At 46.0% G+C, this 25,137-nt stretch overlaps 3 protein-coding genes across 4 annotated transcripts in view; 1 reads left to right on the top strand and 2 right to left on the bottom strand.

Moving 5' to 3' along the window:
- Positions 1-262: 262 nt before the first annotated feature.
- Positions 263-12,173, bottom strand: lmf1 (lipase maturation factor 1). The gene is made up of 11 exons (XM_084670674.1): positions 11,928-12,173; positions 11,363-11,672; positions 10,914-10,924; positions 10,238-10,386; positions 5,555-5,620; positions 3,297-3,464; positions 2,933-3,113; positions 2,080-2,233; positions 1,603-1,786; positions 1,300-1,412; positions 263-1,152 (listed from the first exon to the last, which is right to left on the bottom strand). Exons 1-11 carry the CDS (start codon positions 12,145-12,147, stop codon positions 972-974), a joined length of 1,737 nt encoding a protein of 578 aa, XP_084526800.1. The 5' UTR covers positions 12,148-12,173; the 3' UTR covers positions 263-971.
- Positions 12,174-12,658: 485 nt separating this feature from the next.
- sox8a (SRY-box transcription factor 8a) lies at positions 12,659-15,597 on the top strand. The gene is made up of 4 exons (XM_084670673.1): positions 12,659-13,250; positions 13,529-13,803; positions 13,962-14,824; positions 14,969-15,597. Exons 1-3 carry the CDS (start codon positions 12,847-12,849, stop codon positions 14,741-14,743), a joined length of 1,461 nt encoding a protein of 486 aa, XP_084526799.1. The 5' UTR covers positions 12,659-12,846; the 3' UTR covers positions 14,744-14,824; positions 14,969-15,597.
- Positions 15,598-16,876: 1,279 nt separating this feature from the next.
- Positions 16,877-25,137, bottom strand: part of LOC146259772 (arf-GAP with dual PH domain-containing protein 1) — a 10,555-nt gene continuing 2,294 nt past the window's right edge. For both annotated transcript variants that reach the window (XM_084670676.1, XM_084670675.1), the window contains 10 exons: positions 23,676-23,806; positions 23,033-23,124; positions 21,750-21,832; positions 19,967-20,079; positions 19,712-19,858; positions 18,992-19,075; positions 18,820-18,882; positions 18,445-18,516; positions 18,016-18,244; positions 16,877-17,864 (listed from right to left, as the gene is read on the bottom strand). In XM_084670676.1, coding sequence (XP_084526802.1) covers positions 17,836-17,864; positions 18,016-18,244; positions 18,445-18,516; positions 18,820-18,882; positions 18,992-19,075; positions 19,712-19,858; positions 19,967-20,079; positions 21,750-21,832; positions 23,033-23,124; positions 23,676-23,806 — 1,043 coding nt within the window. In that variant the 3' untranslated portion in view covers positions 16,877-17,835. The remainder of the gene's footprint in view (positions 17,865-18,015; positions 18,245-18,444; positions 18,517-18,819; positions 18,883-18,991; positions 19,076-19,711; positions 19,859-19,966; positions 20,080-21,749; positions 21,833-23,032; positions 23,125-23,675; positions 23,807-25,137) is intronic.

Consider the following 25,137-nt stretch of genomic DNA (forward strand, 5'->3'; position numbering starts at 1 on the left):
AAGTGATTTATGTAAGCTCAAGCACAATGTAAGACACTCAATGTGTGACTCACACTCATTATACTGACAAGTGCCCTCTACATCCAGGTAGAGCGTCTCCTGCTGCAGCAGTGAGGTTGATGGGGAACTGGAAGATAAGAGAGGGAGCAGCTCTGGAAGATAAGAGTCCGCTCCATACCGTCAGCCTACTCGTGAGGAATGAAGTCTGTTTTTTTTTTAAGGTAACAAGAAAAATCATGTTATTATTTTTATTTTAAAATATCATTCAGGCATGACAAATTTGAATACTTTGATACAATACTGTAATTTTGTCAGTCTTACCCGATGACCTTCCAAAGTCATAAAGAATTGTAATGTATGCTATACTTTCCAACCTGTTTCTGTTGTGAGTGTGTGTGTATGTTGAAGGTTAAAGGCCTCAGTGGATGTGAATCAGGTACCTCTGATGTAAAGGGAATCATTAAAAACAGCCGTGCTGTGAGACAGGCAGAGTGAAGAGCATTGTGGAACTGAGAGCTAGTGCTCTGAGGAATCCTGTTCCTTTACCACTGCAAGCAGAACACACATCTACGACAGAACACACACACACCTGCAAGATGACAAAACACTCAGACACACACAGCTTTTGTTTGTCCTTTATCTACACAAGAAGGCGCACAATCAACATATCAATGTCATATCTTAGTATTATTATTTATACTTCAAACTGAATAGAGAATTATGTGTGGAAGAACAATACTCATACTTTACAAAATAGTTTTTTTTTTATCACAAGAAACATCAGCTGGAAAGTAACAGATTTGGTGCTGGAGATGAAATCCAAGATTTATAATTGTTAAAGTAACATATCTCCATCCTGCCTGTCTGTCTGTTTGAACAGTATGCGTGTGTGAGCAAGCATGTGCCCCTTGCTGCAACTGAATTGTTGAATATGTCATTGGGTGGAAACGTCTGGGGTCAAGATTGAAAGGTCACCGTGTGGGTATATGTGGGTGGGGCCAGTTCCTGGACTGGAAGTACTTGGTAAGTCCTTCCAGGTTGACCGGAGGGAAGTAGGGGCCGATGCGTTTCCTCACCCACCACTTCCCCTGGGCTGCTCGGGCACTGCCAGGCGGAGCAAACTTGTACCTGAAATGCTCCCCTCTCACCCACCTGGAGGGGGGGGGTCAGGGGGTGGAGAAGAAGTGAGCCAAGGTCCTGTCATAATGTGGTGTTCCTTTTATGATCTTAGAGGAGCAGAGAGAGGAGAATGAGAAGCAGGAGAGCCAGAGAGCGACACGGTCGGCCGCTGTTCCATACCTGGGGTTCTCTCTGTCCTGGAAAGGGTTGTGTTCCATCAGGGAGAGGACACTGGTGTCGTTGGATAACAGTCTGCCTGCAATGTGGATCACCCACTCACTCTGCTCATAGGTCTGGAAGGACGGGAAATGAGAGACAATCAGAAACAAAGTGATATTAGTTATGGGACTACTGCCCCCTAGTGGGCAGTAGTTAGTAGTTAACCCAGGTTAGACGTTGGATATCCAGCCTGTTCCCCTCCAGACCATGTGAACAGGCCGTTCGTAAGCTGAGGTTTGTAACGTCTCTGGGTATCCAGCTCACCTGGAAGGCAGCGAACCACATGAGCCAGTCGAGCCTGTAGTGGTAGGGTGAGATGAGGCAGGGTCTTCTCTCTGGGTCGCCTGGCTTACACAGGAACTGGTACTCCTCCCAGACCGCCGCTGGGTCGGACGGATCGGAGCTCAGGGTGCCCTGCAGAACCAGCTCTGTGCGCTCCTTAGTTATACTGAGGAGGGAGGGAGGGGTAAAACGTGTAGAAATTCAATGATTTATTTCATTGTCTCAGGGATTAATTAAGGAATGAGGAGGGATGATTCTTTGGTCCTTCTTTGGTCCTCCACAAATAACCTGTTGGTGCTCATCAAAGCAAGATAAATAAATGGAGAGATGAATAGGGGAGGAAATAGAGAGATGGGGAGAGGAGCGCAGAGGAGAGATGGGGAGTAAAAGAGGGGAGTGTAGTGGAGAGATACGTGAGGGAGGAGTGTGGAAGAGTAGGATGGACATGGGGTATCTTACCTGCCAAACGCCCCGTACGTGTTGACAATGCGGAGGGGATCAAATGATGTGTTCATCACCTGTTTGGAACTCAGCAGATTCAGCACCACGGGAACGCTCAAGTAGCCAATCAGAACACCCAAAGCTATATTCACCACCCGCCTTATCAGCATACCTGAGGGACAAATGGACAAACAGATGAAAGGGAGACTACGTGTGTGTGTGTGTGTGTGTGTGTGTGTGTGTGTGTGTGTGTGTTACTATAGTCTCTTGGCTTCTGTCAACCTTAAGGTCTCAGCCTATGAGGTCATGGGGCGTTTGCTGTTAACAAATGGAGGATCAGACCGTTATACTGTAACTCCCTTAAACTTGTCAAATAACACACACACACACATTTCAGCCAGGCATATTATACCTATGTATCAGTGTAGTTATTCTACCTGCTGTTTCACTTAGGGCTGGACTTTTACAGTCCAGTGAAATAACTACAAAATAACACATGCTGTAGGTAGTAGGATACTTTATATCCCACTTAAATGACATGTGTCTCAACATTAAAGTGTGGCCACTAGGTCCTGAAGGTCTATTAGAGAAACCTATTCCTGGTTTTACCACATGTCAACCGCAGACGAAGATTGTTTAATGGACACACTCTCACATTCAATAATACTCTACGCTTTAACATGCCAGCTTGGCTCATACACATTCTCCACCTGTCTGCCTCTCTCTCTTCGTCTCCCTCTCTCATTCAGCCTCCTTTTTTTCCATTCCTCAGCTGTCCAAGTGCTAATCCCTTTTTGTGTGTGTGTGCGTGTGTGTGTGCACACCATATGGGAGAATGCTTGTACGTGTGTGTGTGTGTGTGTGCGTGCACCTCTGCTAGGTTTGGGACTCTGTCCCGCTGCTTCGTCCGCCTGCAGCCTCAGCACTTCCTGTTTGGCCCCACGCCCAGATGAGAACAGGAAGGCGAGCGACGCGTCGTCGAAACAAGCCAGGCTGGGAACGATGGTCAGCCAGTTTAGGAAACTAAGGTTCCCACTCACGATTATAACCACCTGTAAAAGTAGGGGGTAAAAAAGAGTGAAAGAGAGTGAGAAAGTATTTGACTAATGGTAAAATAAGAAATTACATTGTGTAGCATGTTATGTACTAGGCCTGTACTCATGTCTATGGAAATAGTAGATCTAATGTACAACTTCTATCTGTTTGTTACCCCCCCCCCCCCCCTCATCACTAACCTGGAAAATAATCTGCAGCGTTCCATTGACCAAGCACATCCTGCGCCCCAGGAAGGTGAAGAAAGGTGCCACCAGCTCGATGGCGTGGTTGCACAGTGTCTCAAAGCGATGGAACCACCAGGGGGAGTGGTGCATGTAGTAGGACATGGGGTTAGGTACCGGCTGGGTCTGAAGAAAGTGGTGGAGTGAGGGCATGGGGAGAGGAGAGAGAGAGAGAGAGAGAGAGAGAGAGAGAGAGAGAGAGAGAGAGAGAGAGAGGAAAGAGGGGGAGAGAGAGAGAGAGAGTCGAGGAAGTGTGACAGTTAGTTATGGGACTGCGTGAGGAACAAACACCACACCACAGGGAGGGTTTCTAGTACTAAGTAAAGGCTGAGCTTTATTTAGATGCTAGGTGTCTCCACCTAAACACACCAAAACACCCATTGGGCCTGCAACCTCAGATAAAACAAATACACCCCCAGCTCCCTCAAGGACACACGAACAAAAATACACAAACATTTACACGCGCACACACGCACACAAACACACAACACAGCAAATGAAATAAAGTAAAACAGTCGCAAGCCAACTCCCTACAGAAGAACATCCCAACCAAACCAGCTTCATATAGCTGTCCCAAGATGCACTGCACCGGGTGGACCTGTGGCGAGTCTGTAGGTCTGAAAGGAAGCAGTGTATCAGGGATGGGGGGGGGGTCATTCAGTTCTCATCTGGCGCCTGCATTTTCCGGTTGCGTGTGTGTTTGTGTGTGTAAACAGTGAATCTAAAGTAAATGTACTTTACCCCTGGGGGTGTTGACAGATTTGGGGTTAGGTTGGTCAGTCAGTGTTTGGTCTCACAGACAGACTTGACTGGAGGGAGATTCTGGTACTGCCAGCCGCCCCCCCCTCCCCCCCAGGAACAGCTCTCTATCCTCCAAATTCACCCAGTAGGACTTTCAACAGCTCAACATCTGGAGATACGACAGGAGATGACAACCTTTCCTTACGGCAATCTATCAAGTGAGGAAATGAACACAAGTACTTACAAGACACACTGACACCAAGACAAGAACAGGCAAAGGGCTTTAACTCGAGCTTCTAACCTGCACTAAGTAGAGGCTTAGTCGCTGTGGAAGGTAGCATGCATCAGAGAACCAAGTCTGCAGACTGGTCCCCATGCCAGGCTGGTTTCCGGGCGCATAAACAGCTGGGCCATTGTTAAGTACTGGAGAGTCTAGTCCAGACACACTAGCCTTCCAACCGTGCCTCCCCATGCATGCAGCACCAGCAGCCAGAAGGACAACGCAACGCGGAGTCTCTGCTAGCGTAAACACAGACCTGCACATCAACCTATGCTATATAGCTGGGCTGTGTCCAAAGTTCTAGTCCTTGAGAGGAGAAGGAAGGAGAGCGAGACAGGTGGAGAGGCGGACAAGTACAGTACATGCTACACAGGCAACATGAATGGCCAGGAGATCAACTCAATGTCCAGAAGTACAACTTTGCATAGGTGAGAGCAGGGGGTGGGGTGGGGTGGGGTGGGGGGGGACTATTTTCGCCTATTTTGTAACATTACAGAATCGAGCCCTTGTATTAATATGGATGCTAAATACAGCTGTAAACATCTTAATGGTTTATAGTCTGGTACACTTGCCCTCAACACACTGGCTATGAATTAACCTCCAAATATGCAGCATGGCAGGCATGAACACCCCAGCTGGAGTGAGTCAGGGTCCTGATCACCACACAAACATGACAGTTTCCCCTCTCAGGGGGACACCAGGCAGCAGGGGATTGGGGTGGAGCAGGACAGAGAGTTGGGGGGGAACAGGCTTGGAGTGGTCAGCGATGGGGGCTGGAGGGTCAGGTGGTTAGTTTATTAACTTTGTGGATCAGGATCATCTGCTGGATAATGATCAGAACACATGAGTGAGACGGTGGACAGCACCCACCCACACACACACACACACTCACACTTGTGCAAACACACACAGAGGACAGACCAGTGGACATCCATTTGAGTGCACACACATAGGCAGAAAGGCATCCACAAACGTATATAACATGCACACCTCCAGTATGTCATTGAATAGCTACAGTTGGCCATATTGTGTAGAGCGTAATGTGGAGTAGAATCTGCTCTGTTTCAAGTGTCAGCCAAGCTGTGGACTGATAGATAATGGGCTGATTAAGACACTTCAGAAGTAATTCAATGTGGTCAGCTGAATCCCACAACATGGATCAAAGACACCCAGGGCCATACAGCGGTACACACACCTCATAGTGGTAGTCCATGCAGGTCAGGTCTCTCCAGCAGCGGTCTCCTCTCATCTTGATCAAACCCTGGAAAAGCAGAGGAACACCTGTTGATCGACTGTGGTGTGTATGTGAATGTATATAGCAAATAAATGTAAAGCAAAAGATCTTGAATGTGCCAAGTGTGAGGGTGTATATGTGTGTGTGTGTGTGTGTTTCATGAGGGAAACCAGGTACAGAATCATGTATCTTGTCATATCCTATGATGCATCATGTGATCAGTCTAACGGCAGACAAGCTAAAAGAGATCACCACATTTCTGACATACAGCCATCGTAGTGGCTCATCATGTCCTTACCGACCTGAACAGTAACTGCTGAAATTCAGCATTCACTGAAGAACCATGAAACCCAATAATGTACAAAGTTCAACAACTTTATTTTCACCTATTCATAACATCTCATGACAGGAATAACAGGAAAAGGGTGCAATCAATCAGAGTGTAATCAGTTTACACCGGTACGAATCCTGATTTATCACCAGATGCATGTAAACGAAAAGATCCTTAGGTACTGGGCAGTGGGTTTGCCACCATGCTTGGTTTTAGTCCATGTCTAGAGAGCTATAGAGCTACGGTTGGGGTTAGGGCTAGGGTCACGGTTGGGACTTGATTGCATTATGAGCGGTGCTAGGGTTAGGGATGCTAGGTCAGGGGTGGGGGCAAAGCTCTTGATGTGTTGGTGCTATCTGGCTGGACAAACCTTCATTGGTACCTCACCACCATTGGACATCACCACTTCAACCCTAGAGAGAGCTTGGCTTGAGCAGCTTCCAAGTCATCTCCTGTCTCACTCAATTACCCACCATCCTCAGCAATAGCGAGAGAGCGAGAGAGCGAGAGAGACCGAGAGACCGAGAGACCGAGAGACCGAGAGACCGAGAGACCGAGAGAGACAGAGAGAGAGAGAGAGAGAGAGAGATGCCCAACTGTATGAAAATGAATGAATCTAACTTTAATGTGTCTAACAACATTAAAGATCAACAGATGAACAGAATCAAGACGGAGGAGAAAGAAGTGGATTGTAGTGCCATTAACTTTGGCCCATGATTTAATCTACCGTTCTAGGAAATAAAACACAGCTGAAAGAGCAGAGGAAGGGAAGGGAGGGTGAGAGTGATGGTCTTTCAGAGTACTCCATCACAATCCAACAGAATCATTTCATTTTTTCACATGCTATATAGTGGATAAGAAACCTCAGCCACTGCTCAGCTCAAAAAGGAGGGGATGAAGGGAATGATGGAGAAGTGCATTTTGGCACAACAAGAAAATTCATGGAAGACTTTTACTTATGATCACTGAACATACATCTATTGAATCACACTTAATCTGATAAAGACCTGGGGTATTTCCCCCAAAATATCTACCACAAATTGTATTCCACTATTACTCGTTCTGTTTATTTGGGTTTATTGAGCCATTTGGGTTCTGGTTAAAACATGTTGGGTGTTGACATGCCCCAACATGACCATAATGCAATTCAGTCATGAGGTTCTGACTATCATCAATTCCAGTCACATATCCTAATCTGTTGGCATGGACATTCCTCTCTGAATGGGTCAATGCAATGTTGTTAGGAAGGTTATTTTGATAGTACTCCAGTGATGATATAGTGGTACTCTGAAGGGCCTGTTAATATGGAAACCTGGCATTACCCTATCATAGCATTTGTACAGTGTCACAAATAAATGTACAGGTCTAATAGAAGCTCATTGTAGCAATAACAACCAAACAAAAGTATGTTTCAAACAAGCTTAAAAACAGTGAGTGAGTATTGCATTACCCATGCAATTTCTCAACATCATAAAATGACTGGCCATGACAAACTGAGTCGGTGCATGTGACTTCAATAAAACTTATTTCAGTGTTTTTCTCCACGGAAACTGGACCTGGTCCACACATCTGAGTCGAGCCCAGTTCCTGCCCTCCGGGTACCGGACTGGACCAGGCTAGGGTGTCGTCAGAATGGGTAAACCACATCAAGTAAGTCACCTTATTTCCTGTCTAGGAGAACAGCAGTAAGATTTACACCAGCTCTGGACAATAAAATGGGGGAAGGTGGAGGCAAGGCAGCTGTTGCCAGGTTGTGAGAGGTAAGAGAACTGGGTATGGGGCAAGCAGACCCTTAGGATGTCATTAGCCCTAACAATGCCAGCCCAGAACCAGATTGTAATCTAAATCCAGGACCAGCCACAACAACCAGATCCAAACCCAGACCCAAACCAGCCTTGGTTCAAGGGCCCGTGTCTGGCCCAGGCCCCAAGTCCAGGCCCCAAGTCCAGGCTTATACCCACACGTGGCGTTTAAAGGTTCGCTCCAGGTATGGTCTGCTGCTTCTACAAACATTTTAAACAAGAAGTCTATAAACATGAGCAGAGGCCCAGTTTCTCCATGGGACACAATCAACTAAATTACCCATGCAACACTGATGCTTTTATTCTGAGTCAAATCCTCATGGTACGTCAACCTCTCTCCATCCCTGATTCACAAAAACTGGGACACAATGATGGGTTTATGCCTAGCCCAGTCCCAAGTCCCATCAACAACTTTTAGACAAGGGGGAACTCTGGCCAGGTTGGCCCGACGCCACTGTTACCAAATACATCAACAACCAGAAATGACAAGCAGAGAGGAGAGACATGGCAACAGACCAAACAAATAGCTAGGAAGGGAAAGATTTTCCAATAAAACGGTCACCACTTAACTGTGTTCCTGCGTTAATACTTATGGCTGATAATACCACAAGCATGCAACCATGCCCCCTGACAGAGAGTTCATTTCTGTCACCTCACTTAAACATCCTCTGGATCATCCTGTACTTTCTTATGAAGGATGTGTGGGAAATGCTGTAGGTTCTAGCCTAAAGCATTTCACAAACAAAAGGTTCAACCACAAACCCGAAAGAATCTTTTGGAAAGAATTTGAATTTTTAATCCAGGATTATATTTTCCAGATTTTATTGTTCGGCTGCATTACTCTATTACTCTTTCTACAAGAATCGCTTCACAGAGATTTGTGTAGCAGTTATCTAGCCAGCACATATCTTCATCACACACAGTCATGTGAGAATGGTGATTATATTTCAGTTTAAAGTTAACACAGACATTGCCTGCATCAGATCCCATTAGCAACATGTTAGCTTGCCAGCGCTATACCTTCACCTCTCTGATGCTAGCGACTTCTGATGAGGATCAAGGGAGATGCTAACGACAACAACGAGATTCCCCTCACACACGCAAACACTTATGCGCACACACACAAACACTCTAAGCCTAGTGTGGACTCTACTAAATTGGAACTTGTAGTCTTGAAAGGGTTTGTTCTCTATGTCTGCTGAGGCACATCTTTCTGTACCAAGCTAACCGAGGTGAACCGCTTTCCTCTTGCTTAGAAGACAGACACCATGGGACTCTGGTGGGGACTTTCACTTAGACACATTCAGGTTAACGTCAACCATGTATTCATGAAATGGGGAACGTTTTAGCAAACTTACATTTACATTTAGTCATTTAGCAGACGCTCTTATCCAGAGCGACTTACAGTAATTAGGGGGACATTCTCCCCAAGACAAGTAGGGTGAAGTGCCTTACAGAACCCAAGGACACGTCATTTAGCACGGCAGGGAATCGAACTGGCAACCTTCTGATTAATAGCCCGAATCCCTAATCGCTCAGCTATCTAACCCCCCAAACTTCAAAATGTAATTGAACCACACATCAAAGCACAAGCACAACAATGTCATGGATTCATAATCAGTTATATTCACATGACCAGATTTCCACTCGCTAAAGCCAAAGTTTCAGAACTAAGTGTGTTTTCAATTAACCACAAAACAACATCAACGTGTAGCCCGGTCATAAAAAACGACTCCAATATTAAGCCCTACTGAAAGGTTAAGTATTAGCAGTGTCTAAAGGGATCTAGATATGTTCTGGTTTTAATAAGCATGCAGTAATGGATGTGTGTCTAGGGGACAAGACTGAGTGGGTTTTACAGTCGCAAGCAATTAATGTCAATAATATTTCTGACCCAGCGGCAGGGTGAGCCAATAGCTCCCTTTCTGCTTCCTTCCATTCCCTTTATAGACATAAACTGAAAAAACACTTTCAGAGTTATTTTGTTGTTTATTTGTAGAAAGAACAGTTTGCGGCTATAGCTATGGAAAACATTCATACAGCCAGACTAAGTGACTTACTGACTGACGATGGTTCTGCCTTTCCAGAAAGTGGCAGAGTGCCAGACTGTTTCAGATGTTTTGGATAATATCTAAACCTGGTGCAAAAATTTCGTATAAACAATCTAAATAAAAAATTGCTGGATATTTGATAAGTGCTTTTAATACACTGGCATCTGGGAGGTTAACGTAGGTAAGTCTTAAGTGTATGTGTGTTTGTCTGCTTATATGATAGGGGCATATATATATATATATATATTAGAAGTAATCAAAAGGTTGCTGGGTTGATTCCTGGCCGTGCCAAAATGACGTTGTGTCCTTGGGCAAGGCACTTCACCCTACTTGCCTTGGGGGAATGTCCCCGTACTTACTATAAGTCGCTCTGGATAGGAGTGTCTGATAAATGACAAAATGTAAATGTAAATATGACTATGAGAATGTGTGTGTGTGTGTGTGTGTGTATTTCACTCACTGCGCCTAGCATGATCCGGACTATGAGCCATCTGAAGGTCCAGATGGAGATGATTGAGGGAGGGTGGCGAGAGGATACCTGGGACAGGCTCCAAAGTGGACACAGGAAGATCCCCAGGAACCCTGTCTCCAACAGCTGGCTCTCCCAACCTGGGAGGGCGGAGGGGAGGGACTTTTTGATACACATGGAGGTGATCCACTTTTGTAAATCCATGCACGTGTGTGTGCATGTGTGCCAGCTGCCTGAAGCCTGTCTAATGTCTGACGTGGGAGCAGCAGGGCCACCTGCTCCCTCCACTCTTCAGCTGGATTCTGGAAGACCCTCGCAGCTGCCCAAGGACTGACACACACACACACACCTTAACAAAGAGTGCCTTTGTAAACCTAGATAACCAAGAGAGCTTGCGATCAAGAGAGAGAGAAGAGAGAGGGGGGGAGAGACAAAGAAGGGGGTGAGAGATAAAGAGAAACATAAAAAAGAGAGACCACAGAACTTTACCACATATATCTAATTGGCGTCTCTCACTCCAGTATCATCAACCAATCAGAGAAGCATGATAGACCCCAGCTTCTCATCTGAGCCTGACATTTTACTCCTTGTGTGCACGTGTGAGTGTGTGTGTTTGTCACAACCCTTTGTTGTACTCTAATTTGATCAAGTTAAGAGTTCAACTTACCAAAGGAATACCTGGAGACAGAAAGAAAAAAATGATAGTTGTGAGCATAATTTGTTTTGTACTTAATCCGTACACATAATCCGACACATGATTTCACAGTATGTTACTGTAAATTAAACAGGAGAGCATGCCCTGACAGACAGAAACCACTGTACTGTTCCACTTCACAGATTACATGTACATTTCAAAAGAGGAGAGCTGCTACAGATTACAGCTGAAACAGGCTGTCGAGAACAAGATAAATAAATGGATAACAAGGTCATCTAAATTGATCAAGCGAATGGCTGTGCTTGAGATGTGAGCCATATTGTCCTGGTGCTAAAACTAATCAGATAACTGGATCAGACTTGGCAAGATCATTAAAACTGAATTCAAGTCTCTGAGTGAGTATGTTAGTCTTTTGGTCCTTATGTGTGTTCAAATAACAGCTGTATGTGTGTGTCACTCACCAGAGCTGACCCACACTGACCAGAGAATGGTACAGCACCCACAGCACCACCATGATGACCATATTAGCCATGCCAGTCACCAGTACAAACCCTGACAGCACCATGCCCACCAGGGCGATACCGTCTAGGTTGGCATCCATGGCGGACCAGTCCATGAACCAGAGTATGGAGGGCGTGTATGCCAGGGCCGCCATGCCAATCTTGCCCCCAACGTAGCGCTTCACACTGTTCAGGTAGTCCTTGGCAGGCATCAGACCTCGCTGGCCAATCAGCTGCTTGTTCTGGTTGTAGGCCACAGTGAATGCAATGACTAAAGGAGAAGTTTGAGAGACATGGAGGGAGGGGGTGTAGTTGGAAGGGGGAGTCAAAGATGTGTGATATGGACATAGGCCTACAAAACAGACTTATGTTGTTACTTTGTTACTGTGTGTTATTTCACTGAAACTGGAGAAAATGTTGTGATGTGAACATGTGATTATGGTTACACTAATATCGATCAACGTTTATTATGAGCGAAATTAACTACAACGTAACAGTGTAGCGGTGGTTCAATCAACCCACTCACAGTATATGAAGCCAATAGAACGCAGCAGCACAATTCGAGTGAGCCAATAAGTTCCGGTCCGTAGTGAAAGCGCTTCCTTTTTCTTGTCTTCATATTTTCCAGTGTCCTCTGTGTCATTTGTAGAATTGTCATTTGCATTAGTCGCTGGTTTCAAAGGCTCGACACGTCTTTTTCTCAACGTGCTCTCTGAGCACTCTGAACTTTCACTGCTAGTGGCCATGTTGGCGGATCCACTAATCACGTGACTCAAAGGGCTTGTTTTGGCATTTGTCAGGAAGTTGCATTTAAACTTGATATATAAAAAGATGGGACCGAACAACCCATGGTTTCAACTAAGCCAGATACTGTAAAGATCGCTTACATGACCGCTAACTCCGCTTTTGCAAAGAAGCAATTCAGAACAGTCATAATAAATACACCGATCGTTATATTATGGTCGGAGAGGGACTCTTTTGTCCTGGATAATTAGTCCAATAAAAAGATGCCAATTTAGCAGATACACTACTTTTTGACATCGATTATTTTCATTTTGAATATCAGCGAGTAATTTAAAATGTAAAATTAAATATTTACCTAAAATAAGAAATATCTGTACCATTTGACTCTCAGCAAAAATACATGGGAGGCACGGAGGGCAGCTGTCGGACTTAAACCAATAAGATGAAGTGGGTGGAGTGGAAGAGAGCTCAACTAAACAAAACTCTCCCAACACACTGAATGTGTCAGTCAGGGCATCACTTAAGATGTAAATATAATAACTTTAAATAGATTAACAATATTTGTTCTACTGAAATACACATCTGGACCTAAAGTCACACGAAAAGTTTAGGGTCATTCCTGGTTTTTGTGCTCCTTGCGTAAAATGAGTATTTGGAGACTCTAGGCAACTCCATATATCGAAGTCATTATAGCAGTGACCATGTCTGAGGAAGGCAGCAAGTCTATCACCGACCACCCATGCAGTCCAGCTGGAACAGCAAGCTCCATGTCCCAGGTCGACTCGGATTCGGACGCCCCGTCCTCCCCAGTGGATTCGGATGGGCACAGGCGCATTCCTGGGATCAGCCAGAAATCGGACGGTGAGGATGATGATCGATTCCCGGCTTGCATCCGAGACGCAGTATCTCAAGTTCTTAAAGGATATGACTGGTCGCTCGTGCCGATGCCACCCCGCGGGGACAGGTCGATGAAGAACAAACCGCACGTGAAAAGGCCGATGAATGCGTTCATGGTGTGGGCACAGGCAGCACGGAGGAAACTAGCAGACCAGTACCCGCATCTGCATAACGCCGAGCTGAGCAAGACTTTGGGGAAACTCTGGCGGTTAGTACTCCTCTGGGATTTATCTTTACTTGCAAAGACGGTGTCTATGTGTTTGCACCATGACGTGTATTTCATTGTAGAATTGAGTATAACGTTTTCAATATTTAAGAAATTGTCTTTCAACTTTTCATCTATCAACCTTTCTATAGACGTTTTTTGGTTTTGGCCATAAACTAGGTACTGTAGTTCTGACTAGATGACAGATGGATGCTATTCCCATTCCTATGCATGGTCCATCCATCCTCTGTAATTAATCAATGTATTTTCTTCCTCTGCAGCTTGCTGTCTGAGAGTGAGAAGCGTCCCTTTATGGAGGAGGCAGAGAGACTGAGGCTGCAGCACAAGAAGGACTACCCAGACTACAAGTACCAGCCCCGGCGCCGGAAGAGCACCAAACCGTGCCAGGCTGATTCAGACCCAGGAACTGAGATGAGCCACCAGGGCCGTGTCCAGGTGTACAAGACAGAACCAGGCCTGGGACTGGGTCAGGGTAGACTGGCTAATATAGGGGAAATGCAAAATCCTCATCATCATCCTCCTCCTGAACGAGGCGGTGAGATTTCTTCTATGTGTTTGTTTAGTGTTTTTGAATTTTGTGTGAGCATATCTGGTGTAATGTGTGTATAGGTTTAATACACACAAACACGTGTTAGTGTGTATTAAACATGCATTTTAACAAACATCCCCTGACCTGCTGTGTTGTGCCTACAGGTCAGCATCATGCCCCCGCTAACCCTCCAACACCCCCCACCACCCCCAAAACAGAGCTACACCTGGGGGGGAAACATGAGTGCCGACGACCCCCGGAGATCCACACTGGAGGTGGAGGTCGTCAGAACATTGACTTCAGCCATGTGGACATCTCTGAACTCAGCACAGATGTCATCAGCAACATGGAGGGCTTCGACGTCCACGAGTTCGACCAATACCTGCCTCCCAGTGGCCACAGCTCCACCCTTGCATCCTCTGACCAGGGGCTAGGACACAACCCCCCCTCCAGCACGGCCTCCCTCAGCTCCCCCAATCCCCATCCTCACTCAGGGTGGGGTCACAAAGCCGGAGCAGTGCCCCCCTCCTCCTTGTCTCCAGGTAACAGTAACCATGGGGACCCTCACCAGCAGCAGAGGCCTCATATTAAAACCGAGCAGATGAGTCCCAGCCACTACAGCAGCCAGCCCCCCCAATGTTCCTCCTCCCCACCTCCACCACCTCCCCACCCTGACTACACCCCCCTGGGCTCGGGCTCCTGCCCCTCCTTGGCTCCCTCCTCCATCCCTATCCCCCAGTGTGACTACACAGACCTGCAGGGGCCCAGCTTCTATGGGGCATACTCTGGGTACCCAGCAGGGCTATACCAGTACCCTTACTTCTCCTCCTCCTCCAGGAGAACATACTCCAGCTCTTTCATCAACAGCCTGGCCTTACCATCCGCACACAGCAGCCCTGCGACAGCCTGGGAGCAGCCTGTCTACACGTCCCTCAGCCGCCCATAGGGGGAGGGACAACATGACTGGATCCCCACTGACATGTGCAGTGTATTACCAGGCAAATTGAAGCAAGTCTTAATCCGTAAGGTATTTTTTGCACCTTTCACATTTTCACAAACACCAAAAAAAGTGACCGGGCACAGTGTGATCATTCCAGCTAACCAGACTACCAAACTAACAGAGCTCTGCATACCTCTTTCAACACGCTAAATCCATGGACTTACCAAAAAGAGCGGCAGAGTTTCACCCAGCGCGACAGGTGTTCCAATTCTGTTTCCTGTGAATGGAGATTAAGCGATTTCAGGCTTGAGGGGTCCATTCTTGTGGAAGGGTTGACTGACAGACTGACTGACTGACTGACTGGACAGCTGGAGATGATGATAGAGAAAGGGAAGGAGCTTCCAGCCTGGCTGGCTAAACCCCTCTGCATCTGCTGAACTTGTCAACATCTGAAGAGAAAGATGATACAGTATGTCAATGTTGTGTGCATAACATTTGTTCATCAGGAACACAGAGGAATGAACCAATTTTGTCAGGGTAGAATAATGTTGCATTAGGAAGAGAAAAACCTGATTTAAGTCTCTATTGCCATTCCAGGTTTAGTTGTGTGTGTATGTTTTAGATGTGTAAATGTGTATATTTTTATATAATTTTGGTCTGTCTGTTACTTGTATGCCGGCTTTACAAGTAATTAAAAATTGTTAACGCATAACTGGTGCTGGCTTGCTTATATGTGCTTTGTTGGCAATCATGATCTGTTGGCTACATGTGAAATATTATCATTATGTTTTATAAATATCCTTCATACATTTTCTGGCACTAGCTCGGGGAATGTTTGGGCCTTGAGGTTCATCAATAAACGTAACACTTTGAACACATCCATCTTGGAATTCCTATCTTGTCCAGTTAACACAACTCTTAACTCTTAATTCAGCCCCTTGGTCTAAATCACAGGTCATACATGTAGCCTAGGTCCATCTTGATAAATACCATGCTATAACTACACCTGTAGTCTCTGGCCAGCGTTAAAAATCATATGTCATAGCCACACCTGTAGCCTATGCCCCAGACTATGAATCCCATGTCATAACTACACAAATAAACAAAAATCACACTTGTAGCACTTATGATCACAACTACAAATCACATCAGACACACCTAGCCCCACAAACTACAAACGTGATGTCATAGCCCCACATTTAGCCCTTGAGGCTGTACTACAAATAGCATGGCGGCTGGTTCCAGGTTCCACCCAGGTTTAATGACCACCCTGTTTCCTGTTGGCTCCCAGGCCCGGTGAGCCTCAGTACATTAGTGTCTGCTGAGTTTGCATGGCCCGACTGGTCGCCAATGACAACAGGCTGCCAGACAGAACCAACATTGACTTATCCAGGATTCCACAGGTCTCTGGAGCCGGAGGGAAGGGATGGAGGGACACGCGGAGGAGAGGATGGTGGGATGGAGCAGGAGTGGAGAGACTGAGGGACACATCAGGAGATGTGATGCGCGCCTGTGATTTGCAGAGGCTTCGCATGCACACACAAACAAACACGCACACACACTGTCTTATTCAGTCTCAACTTGATGTGCACCTACACGACTGAGAACAGAGGGCCGAAAGAGTGGAAAGTGAATGTGTCAGAAGGAGGTGAGGAACATCAGAAAGAGAGGGAAGGCAACATAATGCAATAGTGCAATAGTGTGTCAGCTGTTACTGTGAGGATTGGCTCCAGCTTGACCTATGAAAGCTATTAATCCCCCCCAACACACACACACACACAGCGCTTCCAGCCATGTAGCTCCACAATGTCATCAGCACGCCATCATGTCTCACTGTACTCTTTGGTTCCCCATCAGAGACTCTCCTCAGCTGTCTGGTCCTCAAGCTCTGCTCCCAACAGCTGTGGAATGGACAGCACACGCACGCGCACACACACGCACGCACACACACACACACACACACGCACGTACACACAGCACAGCAGGATTGTGTTGACAGCATACTGTCTACATATTATTTCACATCCTCTACTCTTCAACACGCACAGTAGTCACAGCCTAGTCATGTCTGTGCTTCTATCGTAGCTCATTAAAATGGACTTGAAACTATAATGACCAATTCAGTGTCAAGGGGACAGCTTTCAGTAGATTTTGCTGTCTTTATTAAGCCAGAACCACTGCCATACAATCCAATGGGTCTGGGTTACAGTATCTTAGAGTGCACTCTAGTGTCAACAGAAGTTACAACACTGTGATTTCAGGGTCTCATGTCTGCTTCACATTCAGAACAGGATCAGAGCTCACAAATCAGAAGGATCAGTAGGTCAAAACAAATTCTTCACAAATTGCTAATGACGTAAATCCTGATCACATTAATGACAATCCTGTTGTCAGACATTAAAGTGTCTTCCATATTATCTACAGTATTTTAAATAAACAGTCTTAGGATGCGTGTCAATTGGCTCAAGAGCATGGTAGTTCCTGATCTTCATGGTCTGTATATGCATATGTTTTAGTCAGCACCTCTTGATATTACAGTTCAAACTGATACCTTGCCCTAAAGGAATAAAAACTCTCAGCAACCACCATATTTAAAACTGTACACTCAATAAATTAGTAATGTTGATACCTTTTTGTTTCATTAAGCACAGTGAAATGACTTTTATCACATAATTACCATAAATGACACCATCACTGAATTAGGGATTGGGATCAACCACTCACAACACAGAAGAACAAGGGGGTGAAGAGGGAGAATCCAAGTATCGTATTGGGGAGGGGGGATGGATGTACACAGGAGGGTAGCAGCAGAGGACAGCCCCCCTCTGACCTCCCTGACCTTTCATCTTTAGCCCTGGAAAAGGCATTGGTCTTGTTGGAGCTTTTGGATGGTACAGCTGGAGGGGGGTCCCTTCTTCCTTCTCTTTGTCTATCTCCGTTTCTCTCTCTCCTCTTCGACCCATCTCCTCATCTCTCCTAATCTCATCCTGTCAGTCCCAGATAGTGTCCTTGACTGGGATGTACTCTGTGGAGTCTGTCTCCAATAAGACTGATTTGGTCTGGTGTTCGACATGGGTCAGTCCTGTTCAGGTCCAGTTTCAGGGTTTGTGTTTGAAATGAGCCTCAACTAGAAAGGACAGAAAAAATACGTCAGAAAATGTAATATCGAAAAGACACTACTTTAAATGTACACATTCTTTAAGTGCTTACAACAATAAAACTACAACAAATCAGTGTTATCAATGTAGAACTACATCTATATTCAGTATATCTTGTACCTGCATACTCCTGCGGCCTCATTGGTCGGTTTATGACTCTCTGGAAAGCAGCGATCCAGTCTCTCTGCTCAGCTGCCGTCTCGCAGGCAAACAGGAACTTCCTGTCGGGGGTTACTATGGTGATGCCATGGTTCCAGTGGTAGCCCTGTGTGGACGGGGGCAGACCGGAGAGGACGGTGTAGCTGTTCTCCTTACTGCCGATGAACACCTCCCCTCGCGCATACGCATCCTGGCGGAGGTAGAGGGAAGGGGGACAGAGAGGGAGACAGAATGAGAGGGAGAGACAGAGACATAGATGGGTGGGTGGGGGGTTGGGGGGATACCAAAGAGGATATCAGGACAATAAAATATGTAGTAAATAGAATAGCGAGAAAGATGACTTTAATATCTAGGTTGTCAGACTGAAACACATTAGTTTTATCTCCTCACCAGTGGGTCCTTGAAGTACATAAGCCTTCTGTCATCCATGGTGAACCACCTCTTCTTAAACCCCTCTGTGTGCTGGAGACAGACAGAGAGTGGAGGGAGAGAGAGAGAGAGAGAGAGAGAGAGGGGGGGGGGAGGGAGGGAGGGAGGGAGGGAGGGAGGGAGGGAGGGAGGGAGGGAGGGAGGGAGGGAGGGAGGGAGGGAGGGAGGGAGGGAGGGAGGGAGGGAGGGAGGGAGGGAGGGAGGGAGGGAGGGAGGGAGGGAGGGAGGGAGGGAGGATAATGTGCACTTCAAGGATCTTTTAGATAGATCACAGCATCATTGTTTGTTTATCTTGATGAGCTGCCTTCAGATGCGGATGACAGAGGACAGTCTAACCTTGGGGCCAGTCTTCTCCATGAAGCCTTCCTTCATGAAGTTACGAGTCAACTTGGGCACCAGCTGGAAACACACAGGAGGAGATCTACATAAAACTAGTACTACCAACAGAGAGTGAACTCGACTATGATCATCGGCACGACCCAGAATGATCCCAGTGTCCTGGTCCCACCTCTTCGTCTCCTGCTCCAGGGAAGGCCACCTGGAGGTAGTGGAACCTGGCCGCTCGGATAGCGTTGAACCAGTCAACCATCTCCTGAGAACAACACAGATGAAATCAGTGTTCACTGTTTGACTGAGTGTATCCTGGGGTGATGCCAGACCATGAGAGACTGAATAAGCATCGGGATGGATGGGCATAGATGACTAATCTTCTTATCATAGCAAGTCTGGTATTATAAACCTGCTCTACAGACACATAATCTTCGCTTTGTACTCAATGAACTTCTTCGTGATGCCATCTATTATAGTTGGAGTGGAGCTTGTTGTAAAGCAGAGTGTCCACTAGAGGGAGCAGTGTTCCCTTTCAAAACCTGTAGGAAAGCTATCGTGAGCAAGAGATCATTAAGGCTCTAAGAAAAACAGGCTGTCAGCATCTCTGTGAGAAACAGGCAGCCAGCAGGCCATCAGCACCTCTGCCAAGTGGCCTATAAATCAGAGCAGCCTGTCCTGTCCTATCTGACTGGGACACTGAGAAGATTACTCTGCTGCAGGATTTAGCTGTAAAGTCGCTGGCAACAACATGTCTGGCTGTGAGTGTGTCTATGCGTGTGTGAGTGTGTGTGTGTATGTGCTTGTCTCGTCTTGTGCCAAAGAGTCTCTTCATTTTCTAGTTGGCATCTTTTCTCTCCCCTGGAGCACATGTACGCAGAAAGGTCAGTCAAGCGCTAACTTTGGCATCACTGTGGTAGACAAAGATGTTCCTGGTGCTGTTGTCCTTCAGGTAGGTGATCTGCAGACCACAGGGGTTCCCTATCTTAGCAGGCTGGAACGTGGCATTCATCGTCTCTATCTTCATCACCGCCTTGGGATCTCGTGCCTGAGGGGGGAAACAAACACACACACACACACACACACACACACACATGGGTGAGATGGAACGTACAATTGTTGAGTGTATATGCGTGTGTGTTTGTTGTGTGCTTACGTCTTGCTTGTTATAATATTTCAAAGCTCCTTCTCTCTCTGAAAGGATGAACTTCCTGCTCAGGAACTGACCGTTGTCTCGACCGCGTTTCCATAGAAACCCCTCTCTGTAACCTAGAGTGGGAAACACACAAACATACACGCACAAACATACACACACAAACACACACACAAATAGACACACAAACATACACACACAAACACACACACAAATAGACACACAAACAGACACAGCACAGAAGGGTCAATGAGAGAAAAGAGCAACAAGGCATTTAGAGGATACAGTTAAACTAATAGACACGTTTGCACATTCAAAGATGATTTAGTTCTGCATGTTCTTAAACTGTCTGAACGGTTTGAGATAGTTGGCGTTGATGGTCTTGCAATGTGAAAGAGTTTAACATCCCATTGATCCATCTGTGGCTGGTCCTAGACTTGCAAATGCATTGTAACTTCCAAACATGTTTGATCTTTTCAGCGTTTGATTGGAGCGTCCTCTGTGATTAAACAGGCGTGTCTTTATCTCCCTTTTACATGACTGATGACACCATCACTCCGACACACAGCTACTGAGCTGCTGGAAAAGTTATCTCTAACTATGCCAGGCTCTCTGACCAAACGTTCAGACGATCCTGTGCGGGGATTGTAAGGGAGGAGACGAGAGGAGAGAAGGTCAGATGGAGGGAAGGACAGGAGAGAGAAGATAGAAATAAAAGGAAACCAGGATGAGATGACCGAGACAAAACACATTTCCGGCCTCACATGTTAATGATATGCAGATTAAGGTTTGTTCTATTCCTGTCATTCCCCAAAAAGATTTGATTCTGTCTATTTTTGGAACTGGGAGGAAGTTGTTCATACGAATGAGGTGGCTTTCATGAAGAGTGAGTCATTCTTAATAGATTCTTCGTCTCTGTCTCTCTTCATTTTCTCATACTGCCACACGCATCCTTTCTCACTCTCTCCTCCACCATCTCTCCAAATGTATCCCTTAAATCCATCCAACTCTCTTCAGTGCATCTCTATCTCCCTCTCTCCCTATCTGTATTTCTCTCTCCCCTCCTCTCTGTGACAGATCTTGGCATCGCTTCCTTTGTTAGACATGAATCATTCACCTCCGATTCACCTCACGAAGCATTACACCATCAATCCATACTCATTCTTCTCTCCACCCGCCATGCCTCCACCCTCACCTCCTTCCTCCATTTTGTCCTTCTCGTCTACTTTCCCTTCTATTCGTTCTCTCCTCCTCAACAAACTCCTCTTCTCCTTCTCTCTTTCTTCTCCCCCTTCATATTCCCGAGAATCAATATTGCCATCGACCACTGGGGCCAAGCCCGGCACACACACACACAGCTAAAATGCAAAACAGGACAAACTCCTCCACTCAACCTAATGGTAAACATATGAGGTCATCTTGAGCCAATCAGAGAGAGAGAGAGAGAGAGAGAGAGAGAGAGAGAGAGAGAGAGAGAGAGAGAGAGAGAGAGAGAGAGAGAGAGATGGGTGTACCCTATCCATGACAATGACTCTGCCTTAGCTAAGCAAGGCCCTGATCATAACCATAAAGGAGGAGAATGCAAGATCACACATCTAAGCATTCCCCTGAGAGGGAACGGGAGGGGAAAGGGGTAGTTGTCCTCTGAATGTGCTGATAATCTTTGTCTATTTGACACAAAAATATTACTTGTTTATTTTTTGTTTTGCAGTTTGCATGGCTCAACACTATTTACATAATCAAAGTGTGTGTGTGTGTGTGTGTACATGTGTGTGTGTCAGCTCACCGGCAGAGTAGGGCTCCTGTTTCTCGATGAACTCAAACTCGTTCCTCTCGTACCTGGCCCTGATCCACTGCTCTCTCAGCAGTCTGGAACACACACCGACAGTACTATAGATCACCGTCTGTCACAACTCTGTCAGCCAGCAGCACGCACGCACACACATGCGCACACATAAACAGACATATGCACACAAACTGCATTTCCTCCTTTCCACACAACCCTCCCTGCCCCTTGTCACAAGAGACAGGTTTATATGAGCTCTGATATTCTGCTTCACCTACAGTACACTTGGGGCGGAGAGACCAGCAACATCACCATGCCAACCCATTTTAACATCACCATGCCAACCCATCTCTCTCTGTCTTTGTCTGTCAACCTCCTGATTGACTAAATCTGCACATATAAACCAACAAACACACATACAGTTTATATACATTGCAGTGTATATGTATACATTAACAAGGTATGTATAGAATATTCAGTAGTGTCCAAAAGCTTAAAATGTCAAGAATTTTTGTGACATCACAAGAAGCTCTTTGGAACATTGTCAGATCACACTAATCATCAGGTTCTGCACAAACTTCCAAGCCCACGCCAGCTCAAATGCATGCTGTCATCAAAGCAAAAGGGGGACATACCAAATACTAAGATATTCTGAAATTCATATCGATTTTTCAAAGCTTCAATGTTTCCCTTAAATTGTTAAGATTATTTTATGATTTGTAATGACAAAAATACAATTTAATTTGAAACAATTGCAAAATAGAAGTACCTTGACTAGTGGTCTCAGACTTTTGGACCCTACAATATATGTAAATATGTATAGGCCCAACCAGTGTTCAGTATCCATCTCAGCAGTTCTCTGCATTCACCAGATGACTAAGATGTATCAGTGTGGTCCAGACAGATATGGATGTTTGACCGCTTATCTATAATGTCTCCAGATTATTCAGATTACAATAAACCAATCAATGGAATTTGAATCCAAAGGAATCGTGTTTGTTTGACTTCATCTCACATGTGGAGGGAAAGGTTTTTTGGTTCAAGCTAAATGCACATGCAGGTCCGATCGGTCAGAAATACACACAGGAATGAATGTGCCCCATCACGCGCCCACCTCTCTATCTCCATATTACTCCTTCTCTCCCTCTCAATCTGGATATCTTTTCCTCCGTCTGCCTTTTTATCTTTCTATCTGCATCTCTCTAGATCGCACAAGCAGACTCCCCGGTCCATGTCCCTCGGTGTGTGTGTGTGTGTGTGTGTGTGAGTAAATAGAAACTTACTTGCAGTCTGTGTGTCTCGGTCTGTAGTAAAATGGTGGGACCTTCTGTTCATACTTGGCCTTGGCTGCAGTGTTCCCCACAGCAGCCATGAGCTGGGAGACAGTACACACATGCCTGAGATTAGAACTCACAGACATGGGATGGGCACAGTTCAGTGGTATAACGTTTGACTGCAGATGTCACTGGTTTGAATCCCCACCCCCCTGGTTTGGATAAAAAACATCTGCTAAATGAACATATTATAAAACATTACTTCTAGATGTCCCAATGACCTGAGTACAGGTATTACAAAGTTGTAAACAAAACAAGGACCTAAGTAAATGGATATATTGACAGTGGTCAACACCAGATGGCTTTCATCCTTGGAGGGATTACACTTGGACTGAGTTCCAAGCACGTCTGGACGTCTGGACAGCAGTCAGATCATCTATAAAGAGGCTCTGATTTGCAGGAAGGGTCTTGTCCAGCCAGACCCTCTCCTACAGGAGGGTTATAAGCTTCATCACACCCAACACTAACTGAAATATAGTGTTGGTCTTCGAAAACTCGGGCTCCCTAGATCGACCTGCAAGGTATGGCAATTTGATTTGAGCTTTCAAAGTCACTTTGATATATATCAGAAGATCTCCCCCATGTTTCTTACTTCCACTTCGGAGGCGTCCCAGGTGTCCTTCTGTACAGCCTTGACTCTGCTGATGTGAGGGATGCTCCTGTGTAGGAGTGAGCAGGCCTGGCACACAAACACACCCAACGTCAGTGACGCCCAGTCCGGCTCTGGAGGGGTGGAGAAGGATGACAGGGGAAGGGGGGAGGCCGTGAAAGAAGAGGGTAAGTATGGAAGTCATTAAATGTGGTGCAACAAAAGTATATGGGCTCAAGGTTGAGCTTGATACTGGAGATGCTGAGGCAAGCAGCCCCACAGATAATAGGTAGGTAAATGAAGCAAGTATAACTGGATGTGTATTAGGACACATGCTCTGTGTGTGTGTGTGCGTGTGTAGGTGTGTGTGTGTGTGTGTGTGAGAGAGAGAGAGAGAGAGAGAGAGAGAGAGAGAGAGAGAGAGAGAGAGAGAGAGAGAGAGAGAGAGAGAGAGAGAGAGAGAGAGAGAGAGAGAGAGAGAGAGAGAGAGAGAGAGAGAGAGAGATTGCAGAGAGTGCAGATCAGTTCTGTGTGTGAGCTGATCCATAAAGGACTGCAGCACTGCAGAATGAGATTGGGGAAATCTTATTTGGGCTTAGCACCAGACACAGCACCGCGAGTATCCTAACTGACATACCAGCCAGACCACCAGACTTCGCTTCAATTACCAATACCACACACACAGTACAAACATACAAGCATTAAATCACATACACACAAAAACACACAGATGACCACACACACACACCAACACCAACATGGCTGGGAGACACTCGTCATGATGGAGACCTGCTGTAGAGCTGTCCAGAGTAGAGGAACCAACTTTTCTTCAGACCCAAGTGCAGAAGTCAAAAACGACTTCTGCACTTTGGTCCTTCTGACACCCAGCAGATGTGAGTGATGACATACCCAGTTTTTGATTCTGCGGTGAGTTGATAAGACTCACGGAGACTCAAAGATGGATTCTGGAAGAAGAGGACTTTAATTTTACACCCTACACCCCCCACCCCCTCTCCAAGCACACACACATCCTACCACACACACACACACACACACACACAATAAATGGTCTAGGATGAGATCATGTCATAACGGTTGTCTCTAAATCAAACATTCACTCTTTTGGGTTGCCTCTTTCTAGGCTTTAAAAAACTTGACACCGTGAATGTAGGTCACTCAGCTGACGGTAGCATGTGTATGTGTGTGTGGGGGGGTGATTTTTGGAATGTGATACTAGATCCTAGCTACACACACAAGTGGAGCAGAACAACACAGCCATGCAAATTCCCACAAACACACACACATATACTGAGGTCTATGTCGGTGTGGTCGACTCAAGGGAGTCATATGAGAGCAGTGACAGAGCAAGAGAGTGCTGGAAATAGGAAAAACGATCGGAAAATCTGATTGTATTATTCTAAGGTTCCTGGGGGAGGACAGAGAAAGCTTAAACGAAGACCTTCTG

This window comes from Hypomesus nipponensis, chromosome 13 (assembly GCF_054491055.1).
Source record: "Hypomesus nipponensis isolate SF chromosome 13, ASM5449105v1, whole genome shotgun sequence".
NCBI classification, from domain to species: domain Eukaryota; kingdom Metazoa; phylum Chordata; class Actinopteri; order Osmeriformes; family Osmeridae; genus Hypomesus; species Hypomesus nipponensis.

Excerpts from the sequence above, each read along its gene's own strand:
- lmf1 (XM_084670674.1), bottom strand. The coding sequence starts at position 12,147 with ATGGCCACTAGCAGTGAAAGTTCAGAGTGCTCAGAGAGCACGTTGAGA. Across the intron at positions 1,787-2,079 it reads ACGTACGGGGCGTTTGGCAG|TATAACTAAGGAGCGCACAG; the intron begins GTAAGATACCCC and ends CTCCCTCCTCAG. Across the intron at positions 1,153-1,299 it reads CAGGACAGAGAGAACCCCAG|GTGGGTGAGAGGGGAGCATT; the intron begins GTATGGAACAGC and ends CCCCCCCTCCAG.
- sox8a (XM_084670673.1), top strand. The coding sequence starts at position 12,847 with ATGTCTGAGGAAGGCAGCAAGTCTATCACCGACCACCCATGCAGTCCA. Across the intron at positions 13,251-13,528 it reads ACTTTGGGGAAACTCTGGCG|CTTGCTGTCTGAGAGTGAGA; the intron begins GTTAGTACTCCT and ends CTTCCTCTGCAG. Across the intron at positions 13,804-13,961 it reads TCCTCCTCCTGAACGAGGCG|GTCAGCATCATGCCCCCGCT; the intron begins GTGAGATTTCTT and ends TTGTGCCTACAG.